At 40.5% G+C, this 20,578-nt stretch overlaps 1 protein-coding gene across 4 annotated transcripts in view; it reads right to left on the bottom strand.

The window, feature by feature from the left end:
• Positions 1-2,013: 2,013 nt before the first annotated feature.
• The window catches only part of LOC106084958 (ribose-phosphate pyrophosphokinase 2), a 140,504-nt gene continuing 121,939 nt past the window's right edge, over positions 2,014-20,578 (bottom strand). For all 4 annotated transcript variants that reach the window (XM_059360642.1, XM_013248944.2, XM_013248945.2 and 1 more), the window contains 4 exons: positions 14,571-14,695; positions 14,301-14,499; positions 11,729-11,863; positions 2,014-3,089 (listed from right to left, as the gene is read on the bottom strand). In XM_059360642.1, coding sequence (XP_059216625.1) covers positions 2,997-3,089; positions 11,729-11,863; positions 14,301-14,499; positions 14,571-14,695 — 552 coding nt within the window. In that variant the 3' untranslated portion in view covers positions 2,014-2,996. The remainder of the gene's footprint in view (positions 3,090-11,728; positions 11,864-14,300; positions 14,500-14,570; positions 14,696-20,578) is intronic.

Genomic DNA, 20,578 nt, shown 5'->3' with positions numbered 1-20,578 from the left:
CCCCTATAGGGCACAATTCTTATCCGATTTGGCAGAAATTTGGCACAATGACTCCTACTATGGTCTTCAACATTCAATTCATTTATGTTTTGATTCGGACTATAACTTGATATAGCTCCAATGGCATTACAATTCTTATATCAATTATTCTCTGTTTGCCTAAAAGGAGATACCGGGCAAAGAACTCGACATATGCGATCCATGGTGGAGGGTATACAAGATTCGGCTCGGCCGATCTTAGCACGCTCTTACTTGTTTTCAGCCAAATCGGACAAAAGTTATGGCTTCTAGGGGTTGAAGAAGTAAAATCGGGAGATCGGTTTATATGGGAGCTATATCATGCTCTTGGCCGATTTGAACCGTAGTTGACACAGTTGTTGGAAGTCATAACAGAACATTATGTGCAAAACTTAAGCCAAATCGAAAAAAATTGCTGCTTCCAGGGACCGATTTGGATCGTACTTGGCACAGTTGTTGGAAGTCGTATCAGAACAGTATGTGCAAAATTTCAGCCAACTCGGGTGAAAATTACGGCTTCCAGTGGCTCTAGAAGTAAAATCGGGAGATCGGTTTATATGGGAGCATTATCAGGTTATAGACCGATTTGAATCGTACATGGCACAGTTGTTGGAAGTCGTAACAGAGTGGTATGTGCAAAATTTCAGCCAACTTGGGTGAAAATTGCGGCTTCTAGACGCTCAAGAAGTATAAGGTTGTAGACCGATTTGGACCGTACTTGGCACAGTTGTTGGAAGTCATAGCAGAACATTATGTGCAAAAATTCAGCCAAATCGGACAAAAATCGGGCTTCCAGGGGTTCAAGAAGTCAAATCGAGAGATCGAATGGTTTATATGTAACTATATCCTAAAATGAACCGACATGGCCCATTTGAAAACCACAACGACCATACATTCTTCCGCTATCGTGAGTTCGACAGACGGACGGACAGACATGTCTGGGACGACTCAGAATGTCTCGACGATCAAGAATATGTATACTTTATGGGGTCCTACATCAATGTTTCGAGGTGTTACAAACGGAATGACTAGACGTGTACTCCCCCCCCCCCCCCCCATCCTATGGTGGTGGGCAAGGCGGATTTAAAAAGGTGGTCTTACGCGAACAGCTCTTAGAAGCCGGGCAGGCTTCTAACTGTATTAAGATGTAAAATTTTTGTTTGCATTCTCTTTGTTGTCATCTTCTTTCTCGCATAGTCTCTGCTCATGTACGCACACAAATTGTTTGTTTGTGTTGGCAAAACGTCGATCAGCTTGATGGCAACATGGCCGATTGCACCATATGATTTGTGGTTGTTGTACAAATGAGACCATCCATGACATAATGACCAGGCAGTGTACCGTAAACAGCTGAGTAATATTTTTTCTCGCGAAATACACTATCTGTCAACGAGTTTTGGTTGTGTGTGTATTATAGTTAAGTACCATAGCACACACAAACAACGAAAATGGCGCGAACTAGTTACATACACAAAATCAGAGTTGCATTAATCGCTGATTGTGACAGTTATTGAGTACACATATGTGCGTTGTTGGGCAACTGCCACGAACAGTAAATGAATATATCTTGAGACTACCATTAATTGTTTCGCCATGGGTGCTGTCACTTAGCCCACATAGTTCACCTTAAACTGTTCGCCGTTGAAAATATAAAAAAATACATTTTTAGATGTTTTCTCTTGTTTATTTTTACTTGATTTTTTTATTACCTTTTTTTCATTAAAATTTTTTTATTCATTCTTTTCACTAGTTGTAATTTTCCAATCATATTCTTAAGTTGTTTGTTTTTATTCTTTTCATCATCTTATACTTTTTTACTTGAACTATGCGTTAATAATGAAGTCTTAACTAGTATAACAAATATTGTTGTTGCTTATTTCTTGATTTTTGTTTGTTGTTTTTGTTCATTCTCAATTTGTTGCAATAATTTAGATATTCTTTATATAATTTTCATGTTACACAATGTTTTGTTTTAATAAAATATTCTTGTTGGTATTTTTGTTTTTTTTTTTCATGTCGCAAAAGATCGATCATTTGAAATCAAGTAGAAGGAGAAGGATTAGAGCTGATTGTGATTTCAGTTGCTGCTACATTGTATGCTAGTATTATGTATTCACTTGTATATTTATTTTAATATGTATAGCAAAGTTTTTGTCCTTTATTTTTGGAGTAGGTATATGCATATAAAAAAATATTTTCAAAATTTGCATTACATGTTTTTGTTTTTCTTTTTCAACTTTATATGCGGTGTGTATATCAATTTCTATTTTTTTTTACCTTTTTCTTAGAAGTGCTCTGATTTGACAAAATTTTAATATATAATAAAAATTGAAAAAAAAAAAAAATAAATTTCAACATTTTATATGAACAAATAAGAGAAGCGGTTTCTTGAAAAGGTGATCTTTGATTTTTGTTTTTATAGTATAGTTAGAGGTGGTTATGGTGTTTATGTTTATGTGAGAAAACTAAAAATTTAATTCCTTACTTAAAAAAAAGAGATTTAAAGTGTTTTTGTTTTGTTTTTTTTTTCTCATTTCATTTCATTTAGTTCAACTAAATTACTTTAAAACATACATACACATACATATGCATTAGTTTAATTTTTTTCCTGGTATGGCAAAAAAGTCATAATTAAAAATTTCTTTTATATTTAAATTATTTAATAATAATTACAAAAAAAAACCCAAAAAAATTTTATTTAGTAAAACAAAATATATGTTTTTCATTTAATAAAAAAAATTACATACTCGTATAACGATAATGGCAAATAAACCCGAAGTTTAATAGATTTTTTTTTTATTTTTTTTTTTTTGTAAAGAAAAAAGTTGTTTTTGAACGTAGCATACGAAAGGAGATAATGAGGAGATAACAAAAGTATTAAAGTTTAAATTTATATAAAATTTTTAAAATAAAAAAATATGAAATTGTTAAAAATTAAACAATTTGTAGATTTAAAAAAATATATATTAGCGTATTTCTTAATATGGAACATTTGAGAAGAGATAAGAAACACTTTCGCCGTTATGTGTTCTTCTGACGGCTTCAGCAAACATCATGGAAACATCAATGCACTGAAAGAAGAAAAAAAAAATCGCAGGTTAGAAAAAAGAAAAACGAAAACAGTAGCTATAGACTAGACAAAAAGATTAAATGATAATTTTTTTGATAAAGAAAAATGAAACAGGTAAAGCGTGCTAAGTTCATCCGGGCCGAATCTTGGGAACCCACCACCATGGATTCTGCTAAAATTTATACAAAATAAATTTAGCTAAAATTGCATAATTCTATTCTACATACCAAACTTCCGCCAAACCAGCAAAGATTAAAGCTTCTAGAAACCGAACAAGGATGATCGAGAGACCGCTTTATATGGAAGCTATATCAGGTTATAGACTGATTTGGACCGTACTTGGCACAGTTGTTGGAAGTCATAACAAAGCACTAAATGCTCAATTTCAGCCGAATCGGCTTGTAGGGACTCAAGAAGTCATATCGGGAGAGATCGGTTTATATGGGAGCTATATAAGTTTATACACCGATTTGGACCGAATTTGGAACAGTTATTGGAAGTCATAACAGAGCACCGCATAAAAAATTTCAGCCAAATCGAACAAAAATTACGGCTTCCAAGGGCTCAAAAAGTCAAATCGGAAGATCGGTTTATATGGAAGCTATATCAGGTTATAGAGCGACTTGGCCCATACTTGGCACGGTTGTTGGAAGTCTTAACAGAACAATATGTGCACAATTTCAGCCAAATTGGACAACAGTTGTGGCTTCCATGGGCCCAAGAAGTCAAATTGGGAGATCGGTTTATATGTGCGCTATATCCAATACGACATACGACATACATCAATATAAAGTATCTGTGTAAAATTTCAAGTTGCTAGCTCTACGCTTTCGACCGCTATCGTGATTTCGACAGACGGAAGGACGAACATGGCTAATTTGAATCAGAATTTCGAGACGATCAAGAATATATATACTTTATGGGGTTCTAGATCAATATTTCGAGGTGTTACAAACGGAACGACGAAATTAGTGTACCGCCATCCTATGGTGAAGGGTATAAAAAAAATATAGTAAAAACCCAATAAACCTTCAAACGCTATAGTGCTTTCGATAAAGGCCAAAAAATAACATACTTTTTGTGCATTCAAAGGGAGAGCGGTTCATATGGGGGCCATTTGGAAGGGGCTAATACAACTTTTCGTTCTATACAACGGGACCAAAAACAAGACTGTACCCAGTTTCAGTCCAATAGCATAATTTGTAAAATCAAATTATGCGTCTTTAGAGCAAACAGACAGACAGGCACACGCATGGACAAACAGAAGTGACTCAGGTGCTTCGAATATACAAAATTGATTGCACAAAGGAGGTACTTCGTATTTAAACTTCCGATATGTTCAATATTTGTGTTAACTCTTAAAGTCGGGATTTTCCTATATTTTTTGTCGAATAGTCGGGAGTCAGGATATCCACAAAAAGTCGGTATAATTCCGACCATCTGGCAAGCCTAGTTGCAGTGGATGCTTTTCCCTCTCTAATGCCGGCGACATATTGAGCCGTGTAAAACTTTTCTAGGTTAGGTTAGATTGAAAAGAGGGAACGGATATTGATCCACCCCATGCCGCTATAGACAAACATCTTATCCAGTGCTTGTTTTGTGCTCTAAATAGTAACAATTAAGCAGGATTGGCCAAAGTCGGGCAATGCTACAATGCCATTCTAAGGATGGAATTGCCTTGCGAGACGCAGGCGACGTTGCGGCAGTCTTACCGGCGAAAAACACGGAAAAGGCACAGCCTAAGCTAACGCAGGTCATGATCCGCTCGAGGAACTGGCTACACGAACGCGGACTAGAGTTGGCCGCACAAAAGACTGAATTAGTTCTGCTAACCGGACTGAGAATTCCCTTAAAAATAGACATGCGAGTCGACACCTTACAAAAAAACAAAAAAAAAAAAAAAAACAATTCCTTTTACATAAAGGAAATTTTGGCCAAGAAAACATCTTTTGTGAAAAACGTTGGACTTAGGTTAAGTTAAAACGAGGGTGCGGATATTAATCTGCCCCATGCCATTATAGACATACACCTAAGCCAGTAATCGGCTTGTTGTGTGCTCTTAACACTGCAAAGTAACTTCGAAAAAGAAAATCTTAGTCAGGAATTCCGTGCGACTTACAAAGACCTCCAACAAAAAAAAAAAAAAAATGCTCCAACGTCTCATCACACATCCCCTACACATGTTATCACTTGTTGCACCGACTTGCACAAGTGAGCTCGTAGTCCTATGTGTCCTGTTATGATACCGAAAGCTAAACTGACCTCTTTCTTACTTCCTTTCAGCAATAACATCATCTTCTGACAAAGAAGAGAAGAATTATTATCGTTCTATCGATCGTTTTGTTGTTCCACAGTGTTAAATGCGCGTTCGTAGCGCACGCCCTTAACTCGGACTGCTTCGACCCGAAAGGTTTCGTGTTGGTTTTACAGCCAATTCGTCTGCTTTTTCATTCCCCCTTACTCCGCTATGGACCGGCACCCAAACAAAGCGGATGGTGCCATCCTCAGCGAAGGCGTTAATCTCATTCTTACACTCCAAGACTGTTCGTGACCTTACCGTCCTGGTTGTTGTTGTCCGGATGGCCAGTTTATTGTCCGTAAAAATGGTCATACTCGAGAAGCAGAGGGGATCCGGATCCGCGAGGAGGACCGTATTATTGTCAGGCAGTCTTAAACAGATCTCAGTCCATGGGTTCTGGCCCACTCTGTCCACTACATTTGATTCATCTTTGTAGAATGATCTTCTAGATGGCAAGTGTGGCTGGATCTATGGGTCGGATATATAGAACAGGCTCCAGTGCTCTTGTGGGCGTGTCCTCGTCGGTCTGCCTATGCCTAGACAAGATGTTCTCTGAACCTGTTGTATTATCCTTACGTTGCAGTTGTTCTCCATCGCAGTCCAACAAACTACTGGGGAATAAGTAGATATTTATCTAATCACGCTCCTGAGAGTCAGTGAACTATCCTCGCATTCAGGCACCATTTCGAGTCCACGACCCGTCTGCATAAAGGCCATCATCTCTTTGCCTTTTCGGTACGTTCCTCAATGTGACACTTCCAATTCAGTTCAATTCAATGTCCGACATCACCCCTAAGTATTTGACCTTGTCAGATATCGAAATCATTCTATTGAGGAAACGTGATGCGTCAAATTAACCCACCTTCGTCTTCCTCGAGAACATTGAAACCCCAAGGTTTAGCCCAGTCGTATGCCATCTACAAGACCCTTACCGCCCTTCTGTATAACTGATTCGGATCCTTATCCCTTAGAAGTATAATAACATCACTTACGTAGCAGACGAGTTCAAATCGCTCCTCAGTCAGTATCCGTAATAGATTATTTTTGGTGGTTGTTTTTGTTGTTGTCGTAGCCACATTTTCAGGTGGAGATCCCCCTCAAGCTCCTGTCGGTGAACAAGCTCGTTCCGGTCCGAACGATATGGTGGTCACCCATGGGAGTGTCGATAAAATGCCCCCTTGCGACGTGCCACTTTCTCCCTTTTGTTTATGTCATGGGTGGAATGGAGGATAGGTAGAGGTTAAACAGTGCCGGAGATATCACCACCCAATGGAAATGTCTGGCGAGCTGCTGCATCTCCTCGTAAACCTAGTGGGGGCATCCCCATTCACCGTGCAAAACGTGGAGCCTTCAATCTACTCTGCCCGCTGGTCGTTATCTAGAGAAGAATGCCATGAAACGTGATGAGCATTAAAGTCTCCTACAACCAGACGATTATGGCCAGACAGTAGTCCATTAATGTTGGACGTGTAATCTTGGCCATCAACTGGGTCACAACTACCTGCCGGCGGTATGTGCACGTTGTATAGCTCTATCTCGGCAGTATCAAACTTGACTGCTATCCCCATGCACTCCATGTTGGGGTCACTAGCGCTGGGTGCAGGAGAGATGGGTCTATACTGCACGGAATGGTGTTGTTGTTTTAGTCACATTTCTTCACATGAAATGGGGCTACAAAAACAACAGTGAAGGCCAATCACCCCCCACCTCTATTCCTTAAGCGATCCTTACGTAGCACATTGTATCCGTGACAACTAAGAAAGCTGCAGGTGTTGGTCAGCTTTGTCTCCTGGATCGCTGCACCCAATCATAAAGTCAAAAAAGATACATTTCATACATATTGGGGCTGGGATGCTGCTGTTGGGTATATTGCCGTACGGCAGAGGTCCGGGGATCATATAGTCCGACGACGCTTGCGACCCACTGCTGTCTGTGTTCGCACAGCACCTTGCAACATATTCAGTGTGACTATACTCCCGTCACACCTTCCATTGACCTTCCCGACCTTTCCATGCTGTTTCTATTTGAGCAGTTCGCTGGCGTTCCATGGTTTTGAGTAGAAAGGACATGAGGCTTATAGGCCTTTGGTGTCGCATAAAATGCCTTGCCGGCCTTGGGTATAAATACCACTCTTGCCTCCTGCCAGGATTTCGGAGTATATGCAAGTCCTATGTACACTGTGAAAATAGAGGCAATATAGGGCGCCAGAGAGCCTTTTTCTGTAGTAACTTCGGAAATGTTTCATCAGGTCTAGATGACTTTAATGGTTGAAAGCTCCTCAAGGCTTCCTTAGGCATCAATTTCGTAATGATGAACCGGATTCTTGGACCAATAAGGTTGATTAATTTATTGTTCCAAGAACACGATGTCTTCACGCGTTCCATCGTATACTATGGAGAATACATTTTTATAAAAAGCTTCAACGTGTGCTCCGTTGTCTCCGCTATTATTTCCATTTCGTCCATCAAAGTCTCAGTTTGGTCATGGGTTTTTGAGATAAACTTTTTTCATTTTGGCGGCGCTTTAAGGCATTCAAGCTTATCGGACTTTTATTTTGAACCTAAAGTACCGATAATCTGGGAAGGAGTGCTCCATGGAAATATTGGGTTGCCCAAAAAGTAATTGCGGATTTTTTAAAAGAAAGTAAATGCATTTTTAATAAAACTTAGAATGAACTTCACTCATATATACTTTTTTTCTAAAGCAAGCTAAAAGTAACAGCTGATAACTGACAGAAGAAAGAATGCAACTACAGAGTCACAAGCTGTGAAAAAATTTGTCAACGCCGACTATATGCAAAATCCGCAATTACTTTTTGGGCAACCCAATATATTTTTTAATGTTTTAATGCTTAATATGCCCAACTATTGTTTCTATACCCTCCACCATAGGATGGGGGTACACTAATATCGTCATTCCGTTTGTAAGACATCGAAATATTGATCTGGGACCAAATAAAGTATATATATTGTTGATCTTCTTGACATTCATAAACGATACAGCCATGTCCGTCTGTCTGTCGAAAGAGTAAAGCTAGGCGCTTTAAAATTTGCACAAATACTTCTTATTAGTGTAGGTCGGTTGGAATTGTAAATGGGCCAAATCGGTCCATGTTTTGATAAAGCTCCTTATAAACCGATCTTGGGTCTTGACTTCTTGAGCTTCTAGAGGGCGAAATTCTTATCCGATTTGGCTTAAATTTTGCACCAAGTGTTTTACAACTCTGCTAAGTATGGTCAAAATCGGTTCCAAACCTCATATAGCTCCCATTTAAACCGATAATGGATCTCGACTTCTTAATCCGCTAGAGGGCGCAATTATTACCCGATTTGGTTGCATTTTGGCATGAAGTGTTTTATATATATATACTGCTATAGCTCCCATATAAACCAATTCCGGATCTTGACTTCTTGAGCCGCTATAGGGCGCATTTATTATACGATATGGCTGAAATTTGTCATGAAGTTTGACCATCAACCACTGTGCCAAGTATGGTCAAAATCTGTTCCTTACCTGATACAGCTCCCATATAAACCGATCACGGATCTTGACTTCTAGAACCGCTAGAGGGCGTATTTGCATATAATGTTTTGTTCTAACTTCTAACAACTGTGCCAAGTATGGTTCAAATCGGTTCATAACCTGATATTGCTTCCATATAATCTGATCTTGGATCTTGACTTCGTGAGCCTCTAGAGGGCGCAATTATTATCCGATTTGGGTGAATATTCGCATGAAGTTATTTAGGTTTGGGGGCCCCGGTAGCCGAGATGGTAGCGTGCTTGGATTACCAGTGCAGGGGTCGTGGGTTCGATTCCCGACAGCAGCCTTGGTCTGTCGCTACTGTGGTATCACAATGGTCTTAAACTTGTCTAAGTGAGTCTGTAAAGGACTGCCACGCTTACCTAGCCTAACTTATTTAGGTTTGACCATCAATTACTGCGCCAAGTATGGCCCAAATCGGTTCACAACCTGATATACTTACTTTACTTTAATTAGCTATGACAGAATATTAGTTCCACTAGCCGAACGTAGAATAGCGTTCCAAGCGCCTCGATCTTCTGCGCTCATTCTAAAATCTCTGACACCAAGTTTCGAGGTGTCTCCCACAACTTGATCTTTCCATCGGGCTTTTGGTCTTCCCAGTTTGCGTGTACCACCGTGTTTGCCTTCAAAAGACTTTTTTGCTGGAGCTTCTTCATCCATTCTGACAACATGACCTAGCCAACGCAGCCGTTGTATTTTGATGCGTGTAACTATGCTATCGTCGTCATACAGCTCGTGGTTCATACGTCGACTATATTCTCCGTTAACGCAAACTGATTCATATATTTTACGACCCATGCTTTATATAAGACACTGTTTTTTGTATGGATTTTATCATAATAAAATACAAATACAATACAATACAATCTTTCTCTCAAATACTCCAAGCACTGCCCCATCTGCTTTCACAAGTACCCATGCTTCAGAACCATATAACAGCACGGGTATACTACCCTACTACTACAGTGTCTTGTATAGTGTAATCTTCGTCTGTCGAGGGGTGGCCTTGTTTCTAAACTGCTTACTTAGTCCAAAGTAGAATCTGTTTGCCAGTATCATTCTTTGCTTTATCTCAAAACTGGTGTCATTCGTTTCGGTTACGGCGGTGCCGAGGTAGATACAGTTACTGACTGTCTCAAAGTTGTGGTTCCCAACTTTCTCCATTTTCTTTATCTGCTCGGATGTGCAAGGCTTTTTGGGAGTTGAAACCATGCATTGCGTCTTATCTCCATTTACTGCCAGACTCATTTTCACTGACTCTCTTTCGATTCTTTCAGAGGCTGCAGTTACTACTTCCGGTGACCGACCTATGATATCGATGTCGTCGGCATAGGCGAGTAGCATGTGTTTTCTTGTGATTAGTGTGCCATATCTATTCACATCTCCATCTCGTATAATCAACTCCAGCAGGATATTAAAGAGATCACACGATAGGCCTCGTTTGGTATTAAATGGTTCGGAGAGATTCTTTCCTATTCTTACTGAGGAACACGTATCAGCAAGAATCATCCTGCAGAGTCTTATTAATTTTGCAGGGATACCAAACTCAGACATGGTTTGGAATACCTTCGAACGTAAAGGAGTATCGAAGGCGGCTTTGGAGTAAACAAAGAGATGGTAGGTGTTGATTTGTCCTTCTCGGGTCTTTTCCAGGATTTGGCGCAGTGTGAATATCTGGTCTAGGGTGGATTTACCAGGTCTAAAGCCACATTGATAGGGCCCAATTATCTCATTGACTTTAGGTTTTAATCTTTCACACAGCACGCTCGAGAGTATCTTGTATGCGATGGGGAGGAGACTTATTCCTCTGTAGTTGGCACATTCCGTCTTGTCTCATTTCTAGTGTACGGGACATAATATGCCGAAGTTCCAATCATCGGGTATGTGTTCTTCTAGCCAGATTGCGCAGATAAGCTGACGCATACGCCTTATCAGCGTGTCGCCTCCGGTCTTAAATAGTTCAGCGGGTAACCCGTCGGCTCCTGCTGCATTGTTGTTCTTTAGTCGAGTCACTGCTATTTGGACCTCATTCTGACTAGGAGGTAAACATTCTATACCATCATCAGGGATTGGTTCTGCGGTATCCTCTTCGCCACTAACATCGGACACTAGCAGTTGGGTAAAATGTTCTTTCCATATCCTCAGCATGTTATCTGTGTCAGTTAACAGATTTCCTTCTTTGTCTCTGCAGGAGGATGTGCCTGCACCAAAGCCATCGGTTTGATGTTTAATTCTTTGGTAGAATTTACGGACTTCATTCTAACTCCTGTACATCTCAATTCGCTCACACTCACGTCTTTCCATTTACTTTTTCTTTCTGCGGAATAGACGTTTCTCCTCTCCCCTTTTCTCCCGATACCTCTCCTTCATCTGGCGCGTTGCTACTGATTGCTGACCTGATATAGCTCTAATATAAACCCACCTTCCGATTATACTTCTTCAGCCTCTAGAGAGAACAATTCCTATCCGATTTGGAATACGACCTCTTGTACGACCTGATATAGCTTTCATATAAACAGATCTCCCAATTTAATTGCTTGAGCCCCTATAGGGCGCAATTCTTATCCGATTCCAACAGCTTCCAACAGCTAAACCAAGTATGGTAATAGGCCATACTTCGGTTCAGAACATGCTATGGCTGAAATAGCATAGCAATTCTTAATCATTATCCTTTGTTTGTCAAAAAAGAGATATCGGCCAAAGAACTTGACCAATGTGGTCCATGTTGGAGGGTATATCAGATTCGGCCCGGCCGAACTTAGCGCGCTATTACTTGTTTTATTCTTATATCATACCTGTATTTTGGGACAATCTCTCATGTGTCCGTCTTGAGGTATAGTATTTGTGACGACCACAGCCTCAAAACAGGCATTGTTGATGCGTGAAATCGCTGGTCCTGAGAAGATACCATGTGTCAATATGGCATAAACCTGAAAGAGATTAATAAAAAAGGGGGAATAAATAGGGAAAGTGTACAATTTTAAGCAAAAGAAACTTCAATGAAGAAAATAAAGTCATAATGCAAAATATCCTGCTAATCTAGATTAGAAATTACTTTTTATAATGCTTCTAAATTTCCCATGATCATTCCATCAAGGAACACGGGACACTTCTCTCAAATCACTTAGTGCAGTCCGATTAATGTTTAAAACCCCGTTTACTTTGCTCATTAAATCCGGATTTAAGGCTCTCTTCAGCTGATTTTTTAAAGGGAAAAAGATGATCGAGCATCATCTGCAAATAAATAAAATAACAAAAAGAAAAAAAGACCCATTGAAACCAATAAAACAAAACTGATGCCGACAATGGTGTCAAGCGTTGACACTAAAATTTCTTTTTGCCATTTTCCTTACTATAAAGAGAGCACTACTTTTTCGCCTATTTTCCAGCGTTTCGCCCGGGCCCGCTCCGCTGCACCTTCTTTTACTTTATATGGAACAAAAGTTTCCTTGGAATATTTATTTTCGACAATTAAAGATTTTTTAGTGAAATAGCATGTACTCCATTCTTAAAATACTTCATTTCAGCCCGATATTCTCATGATGTCTGATTTAGTGGTATTTTAGGGGGAGAGGAAAAAATATCAGCATCGTGCTCTTCTCTCAAATACCATTAACTTAAACCCCATATTGCCATTGGCTTAAGAGGAGTTTACAGGATGAGGCGTCCCCCAAACACATGGCCCCAAAATAGGTTATCAAATTCGTTTCTAATCTCAAATAGCTTTCATTTGAGCCACATATTAGCATGGTTGAAAATTTTTTTCCCTTTGGGGGTGTTTTGGGAATAGCAAATTTGTATTCTATTCCCAAATACCTCTAAATTGAGCCCCATATGTCGATGGTTAGTAAAAAATTGCTGTTTGTGGGGTATTTTAAGGAATGGGGGGCCACTCAGTGAGTTGGCCTTGAAAAACCCTCTTATTTGAGCTTCATATTGCAATAGTCAGCAAATACTTCCTAGTTGGGTGGTGTTGTGGGGGTGGGGTGGCCCCATAAACACTTTTCCCGAATATTGATATCAGATTCGTGCTTTGCTTCCGAAAACCTTTCATTTGAGCCCCATATTGCTATGGTCGTTAAATTGTCCCCAATGGGGAACTTTTTTGGGGAGAGGCGGCCCCCCCATATTTTGATATCAGATTCGAATTCTACACTCAAATACCATTTATTTAAGCCCCATATTACCATGTTCAGTAAATAAGTCCTGTTTGGGGGTGTTTTGGGGAAGGGGTGGACCCCCAGAAACGTGGTCCCACATTTGGATATCAGATTCGTATTTTACTCGTAAATACCTTTCATTTGAGCCCCATATTGCCATGGTCGGTAAATACGTTCGATTTAGGGGGGTTTTGGGGCTTGGGTGGTCCTCCTAGCACTTGGTCCGACAATTGGATATCAGATACGTTTTCTTAGCCTAAATACCTTTCATTTGAGTCCCATATTGTCGTGATTGGTCTAAATATATGTTTGGTAGGTTTTAGGGTGGGGTAGCCCCCTAGGTACCCCATCCGAAATTCGTATACCAAATTTTTATTTTTAGGGTACTATATGACAAAAAATTTCACACAAAATTTCACTTAAATCGCACCTCCCATCTCCAAGATCTGGCGTTTCTGAAAATTTGGGTAAGGGGGAGGGTCCGCCCCCCTGCAGATATCAAAAAATGTACTACCCTATTTTCACTACGGGGTCAATATGTACCATCTGTGAAAATTTCAAGAAAATCGGTTCAGCCGTTTCTGAGTCTATAAGGAACACACAAACATACAAACAAACAAACAAATCTACAAACAAACACAAATTGATTTTTATATATAAGACTAATTAAACCGGGCCCGCTGTGCTGCAACTTTTTTTACTTTATATGGAACAAGTTTATCCTTTGAATATTTCTTTTCGCCAACTAAAGAGTGAAATACCATGCCACCAAAATATACGTATATTGCTTGATTTGCAGAATGACAATATAAATGCCTTTATCTGAATCCCATACGATCTTTATTGGTCTATGAATTCGCTTGGAGGGTTTAGAGTCATTAAAGTTTAAATGTTAAAAGTACTCCATTCTGTGGTGGTTATCCCCTCCTAATGGTTATCCCCGGTGGTTAACCCCTCCTAATGCTGGCGACATTGTGAGGTACTATGCCGTGTTAAAACTTCTCCCCAAAGAAGTGTCGCTCTGGGGCACGCCGCTCGGACTCGGCTATAAAAAGAAGGCCCCTTATCATTTAGCTTAAAATTTGAATCGGACAGCACTTAGTGATATGTGAGAAGTTTGCCACAGTTCCCTGGTGGAATGTTCATGCTGTTCGTAAAAAATTTGAAATCCCTTTTTTTTTGTTTCAAATGCCAATCATTTCTTTACCTTGGTAGCGCCTGCTTCCACCAAACGATCAGCAGCATGGACAATTGTGCCACATGTATCGGCCATGTCATCGACCAATATGGCAATTTTATCTTTAACATCACCCACAAGCACCATAGAGGCCACTTCATTGGCCTTCTTACGCTCTTTGTGAATCAAAGCGAATTCAACATTCAAGCGATCAGCAATGGACGTCACACTGTAAAAAAATTCCAAATAAAAAATTTATTTAAAATAAAAGCTATGACAACAAATTCACGCTGCTCTTACCGTTTAGCACCACCAGCATCTGGAGAGACAATAATGGAATTTTTCCATTCTGGAATGTTTTCCTTGATCCACTTCAGAACAGCGGGCTCAGCATAAAGATTGTCTACCGGGATATCAAAGAAACCCTAAAATGGAAAAGAAAAAATGTTTGCTTAAAATCAAACTAAATAATAATAATTTCATACAATTTAGCCTTTTTTAAAAAGAATGGGGTTTAAAGCAGCAATAAAATAATGTGGCAGCAGGAACCAGTGTTTTGCCAGCTGAGCTACTCAAAACTTGAAGCAATGTGCTGATTAAGGAGCTATTACACGCCAAGTAGATGTCTTATGACATGTCAAGTTTTGTATTCACATGTTATTCATCCTTTTCGCTATCACACCTGTATGCCATTTTCGTATGACTACCTACAAATTTCAGCAAAATCTGTTTATTTTTGCGCAATAATTGTTAAAGTTGTGAGAAAGCTGGCGTAATCATAAATTTGTAAAAACAATTAAATTTGGGGTTGCTTTCAGCCAACTGACAGATAAAACATATGTTAGTTTGGTTTGTATCACACGATGTGTACAACTCCCCCACTAGGATTACGAGGAGGTGCAGCAGCTCACCAGACATTTCCACGGCATCCCCTGAGCGACGTATCCTGGCAAGCCTTCATCTGTTTGGGGTCAGACCACCTCCCCATAATTCTCACAATCGACCGGCCACCCGACTTCATTACCTCTGATCTCCTGAGTGACGAATCCTGGCAAGCCTTCATCTGTTTAGGGTCGGACCACCTCCCCATAATTCTCACAATCGACCGGCCACCCGACTTTATAACATCTGAGCAACGGACGTTTATCAATCAGAAAAAGGCCGATTGGGCTGGCTTCAGAGAGTATATCAATCGCCGCTTCAGTGAACTGCCACCCCCCTCGGATGTGCTAGTTGCCGAGAGGAAATTCAGAGACATTATTAACGCAGCAGCAGCTCGCTTTATACCAGCCGGTCGAATACCCCAAGTGTGGCCCAAATTCCCGGCGCAGGCAGTGGTACTCGCAGACGAGCGTAATGGGATTCGTTGTACGGACCCCACTAACCCCGGAATAAGCAAGCTGAATAAAAATGGAAATAAACAGGGTAGTCAACGAACATAGGCGGAATTTGTGGCCGTAACACTTGGAGCAATGTAACTTAGGCGCCGGTTTAGGATAGCTGGGGTCTACTGTTAAGTCATTCTCGAACCCCGGTAGACGGGATGACAGGACCTCAGTCAGTTTTGGCGACGTAACCGTGACTGATACGAAGAGATACGCCAGGTTGTTCAAGCGTCAATTAATTGTGCATCCCAAGAGTGAGAGGGCAAGGAGAAGAGCCATTCACCGTATCCGTGGTCTCCGAGCCGATGGACAGCCATCGCAGCCATTTACCGTGGGCGAAGTTAGGAATGTCATCCGTGGCGCCAAATCATCCAAGGCTTTGGGCCCCGAGGAAATCTCTACATTGATGTTGAATCTGGATTTACATGTAGTTGGGTACCTTACTATTGTCCTCAACCTGCTCTTGAACACTCTTATATTGGTTGCCCAAAAAGTAATTGCGGATTTTTTCATATAGTCGGCGTTGACAAATTTTTTTCACAGTTTGCGACTCTGTAATTGCATTCTTTCTTCTGTCAGTTATCAGCTGTTACTTTTAGCTTGCTTTAGAAAAAAAGTGTAAAAAAAGTATATTTGATTAAAGTTCATTCTAAGTTTTATCAAAAATACATTTACTTTCTTTTAAAAAATACGCAATTACTTTTTGGGCAACCCAATATATAATTGCCATTTTGTTCGATAACCTTTTGCCATCTTCCTGGCAAATATAGTATTCCACGCTCATAGAACTTCTGGCCTTTATCTGCAAAAAACTGAACCAAGTGCGATTTTATAGTCTCATCATTGCCGAAAGTTTTACCATTTAAGGAGTTCTGCAAAGATCGAAATAAATTGTAGTCTGATGGTGCAAGGTCAGGGCTATATGGTGGATGCATCAAAAGTTCCCAGCCAAGCTCACTCAGTTTTCGGCGAGTGACCGAAGATGTGTGCGGTCTAGCGTTGTCCTGGTGGAATATGACACCTTTACGATTGACCAATTCAGGTCGCTTCTCCTTGATGGCTGTATTCAATTTGTCCAATTGTTGACAGTAAACATCCGAATTAATCGTTTGGTTCCTTGGAAGCAGCTCAAAATATACCACACCCTTCCAATCCCACCAAACAGACAGTATAACCTTCTTTTGGTGGATATCAGCCTTTGAAGTGGTTTGAGCTGGTTCACCATGCTTGGACCATGATCGTTTTCGACTAACGTTGTTGTAAACAATCCATTTTTCATCTCCAGTTATGATTCGTTTTAAAAACGGATCGAATTCATTGCGTTTAAGGTGCATATCACAAGCGTTGATTCGGTTTGTTAAATGAATTTCTTTCAATACATGTGGTACCCATATTAAAATTGATGCCAAACAAACAAATGTAAACAAAATTTCGCCCACTTTTTTTCTAAAGCAAGCTAAAAGTAACAGCTGATAACTGACAGAAGAAAGAATGCAATTACAGAGTCACAAGCCGTTGAAAAAATTTGTCAACGCCGACTATATTACTACTATATTACCGACAATTACTTTTTGGGCAACCCAATAGTTCCCGATGATGGGCAGAACGATCCCGCTTCTGAAGCCTGGAAAGTACCCGAGTTTGGGGTAGTCGTACAGACCGATCTCTCTTCTCTCGCCAGCAGCCGCTTGAGTTATTACTCTTCCTGAGCTTCGTAGGAGAATTTCCATTCGACGAGCATCAACATGATCAACATCACCGCACATATTTGCCGTGGCTTCAATCAGCCCTGGCCAATGTGATAGGACGGTCCTCGTCGCACTCGACCTATCGAGGCCATTCGGCACGGTCAGCCATGCCGAACTATTTGAGGACATCGCCAACACGTTCCTACAGCCAGGCCTGAAACGCTGGGTCACGAATTATTTGTGTGGTCGCCAGTCATTTGTGGAATTAAGAGATAAAAAGTCGAAGCACCGTAGAGTGAAACAGGGAGTTTCCCAAGGCGGGGTGATACCTCCGGCACTGTTTAACCTATAACTATCCTCCATTCCACCCCCCCAGGCGGCATAGAGATCGTATCATATGCGGACGATTGTACGATCATGGGCATCAGACCCCCCACCCATTGTTGACATCTGCGATAGGTTGAACGTCTACCTCAACGAACTCATCTCGTATTTCGCTGCAAGAAATCTGAAGATATCTGCCACCAAATCTGCCGAGCAAACTGTGATGGTCGATGGAGAAATGATTCCGACCTACAAATGTTCCAAAGTACTTGGCGTCACATTTTAAAGCTCTTACACATTCTCCCCACATGCCACAGCAATTTGCGATATAGTCAAAAGTAGAAACAAGGTCCCCAAGTCACTTGCCGGCAGCACTTGGGGTGCAGGCAAAGAAACCTTGTTGACAACGTACAAAGCAATTGGCCGGTCTGTGGTAAGTTATGTAGCGCCTGTGAGTTCTAATCAACTTTGTGACACGAGGAGAAATAATATTCAGATCTGTCAGAATGAAGCCCTCCGAACTGTGAGGGGCTGTCTCCTTAGTTCTCATGTGGATCACCTCCATCAGGAGACAAAGATCCTACCGATGCGAAGACATAACTACATGCTGTCTAAGCAATACCTTTTGGGCTGTTATCGTTTTTGTTATGCGTCTCAAATCATACTGCATTTGAACGTACGAAGATAAATATACAAAATGTATCCACCCTCCATAACAAGTTATTTGATATTTTAATTTTTATGCATCTGTAAACGGATGCATGCGTTAAAATACCGTATGATTTGAGAGCCTTGGAGGCGCAGAAGTTGGAATTTCCGCATATGACGCTGAACGCCTGGGTTCGAATCTTGGCGAGAACATTAGACAAATTTTCAGCGCTGGTTATCCCCTCCTAATGCTGGCGACATTTGTGAGGTACGTTGCCATGTAAAACCTTCTGCCCAAAGAGGTGTCGCTCTGCGGCTCGCCGTTCGGACTCGGCTATAAAAAGGAGGTCCCTTATCATTGAGCTTTAAATTTAATTGGGATAGCACTCATTGATTTGCCCCAGTCCCCCAATGGAACGTTCATGGGCAAATTTGCATTAGCATGATTTGAGAGTCGGTCGCTGCGCCAATACAAATTTCACTTCACTTAATTGCCAATGTAATTAAATGCTCGCCAAATGGGCTCCAATCAACTCTGTTTCAATGATGTGGTCTCCGTTGTGTGTTGTTGTTAATTTTGTTTGTGTTCTGGCAAAGAATAGCGTCCGTCGGATTTCACAATAATTTAATAGACATTTTCGCTGCGAATGAAGTCAGTACTAGGCTTTAGAGTCTAAACCCAATCAAAAAGTCAAGAGTCAGCGTCAAGTTCTTTTAGAATCTTAACCCAATCAAACAATCAAGAGTCAGCGTCAAGTTGTTTTACATGCATTCTATATGGGAAAGCAAAAAACCGCCGCGGCTAAGTCAGAGTCTAGCGCCATGACGCTGAAATAGAATCTATTCTATTTTGCCAGCGTCGCTCTCAAAATTATCTTCTCTTAGCACATTTCTTTCTGAAAATGTTGCCACTTTTTCATAAAAATTCGTTACGTTGCCAACAATTTTCGGAGAATTTTCCTACAAATATGGCAAACTTAAATGAAACAAGTAAAAGCGTGCTAAGTTCGGCCGGGCCGAATCTTATATACCCTCCACCATGGATCGCATTTGTCGAGTTCTTTTCCCGGCATCTCTTCTTAGGCAAAAAAGGATATAAGAAAAGAGTTGCTCTGCTATTACAACGATATCAAGATATGGTCCGGTTCGGACCACAATTAAATTATATGTTGGAGACCTGTGTAAAATGTCAGCCAATTCGTATAAGAATTGCGCCTATTGGGGCTCACGAAGTAAAATAGAGAGAACGATTTATATGGGATCTGTATCGGGCTATAGACCGATTCAGACCATAATAAACACGTTTGTTGATGGTCATGAGAGGATCCGTCGTACAAAATTTCAGGCATATCGGATAATAATTGCGACCTCTAGGGGTCAAGAAGTCAAGATCCCAGATCGGTTTATATGGCAGCTATATCAGGTTATGGACCGATTTGAACCTTATTTGACACAGTTGTTGAAAGTAAAAATAAAATACGTCATGCAAAATTTCAGCCAAATCGGATAGGAATTGCGCCCTCTAGAAGCTCAAGAAGTCAAATCCCCAGATCTGTTTATATGACAGCTATATCAGGTTATGGACTGATTTCTACCATACTTGGCACAGTTGTTGGATATCATAACGAAATACTTCGTGCAAAAATTCATTCAAATCGGATAAGAATTGTGCCCTCTAGAGGCTCAAGAAGTCAAGACCCAAGATCGGTTTATATGGCAGCTATATCAGGTTATGGACCGATTTAAACCATACTTGGCTCAGTTGTTGGGTATCATAACAAAACACGTTGTGCGAAATTCCATTCCAATCGGATAAGAATTGCGCACTCTAGAGGCTCAAGAAGTCAAAACCCCAGATCGGTGTATATGGCAGCTATATTAGGTTATAAACCGATTTGAACCATACTTGGCAGTGTGGTTGGATATAATAACAAAACACGTCGTGCAAAATTTCATTTCTATCGGATAAGAATTGCGCACTCTAGAGGCTCAAGAATTCAAGACCCAAGATCGGTTTATATGGCAGCTATATCAGGTTATGAACCGATTTGAACCATACTTGGCACAGTTGTTGGATATCATAACAAAACACGTCGTGCAAAATTTCATTCTGATCGGATAAGAATTGCGCACGCTAGAGGCTCAAGAAGTCAAGACCCAAGATCGGTTTACATGGCAGCTATATCAGGTTATGGACCGATTTGAACTATACTTGGCACAGTTGTTGGATATCATAGCAAAACACGTCATGCAAAATTTCATC

This window comes from Stomoxys calcitrans, chromosome 1 (assembly GCF_963082655.1).
Source record: "Stomoxys calcitrans chromosome 1, idStoCalc2.1, whole genome shotgun sequence".
Classification (NCBI taxonomy): Eukaryota; Metazoa; Arthropoda; class Insecta; order Diptera; family Muscidae; genus Stomoxys; species Stomoxys calcitrans.
Note: the sequence above shows the minus strand (reverse complement) of the source record. Positions and strands in the feature narration are given on the sequence as shown.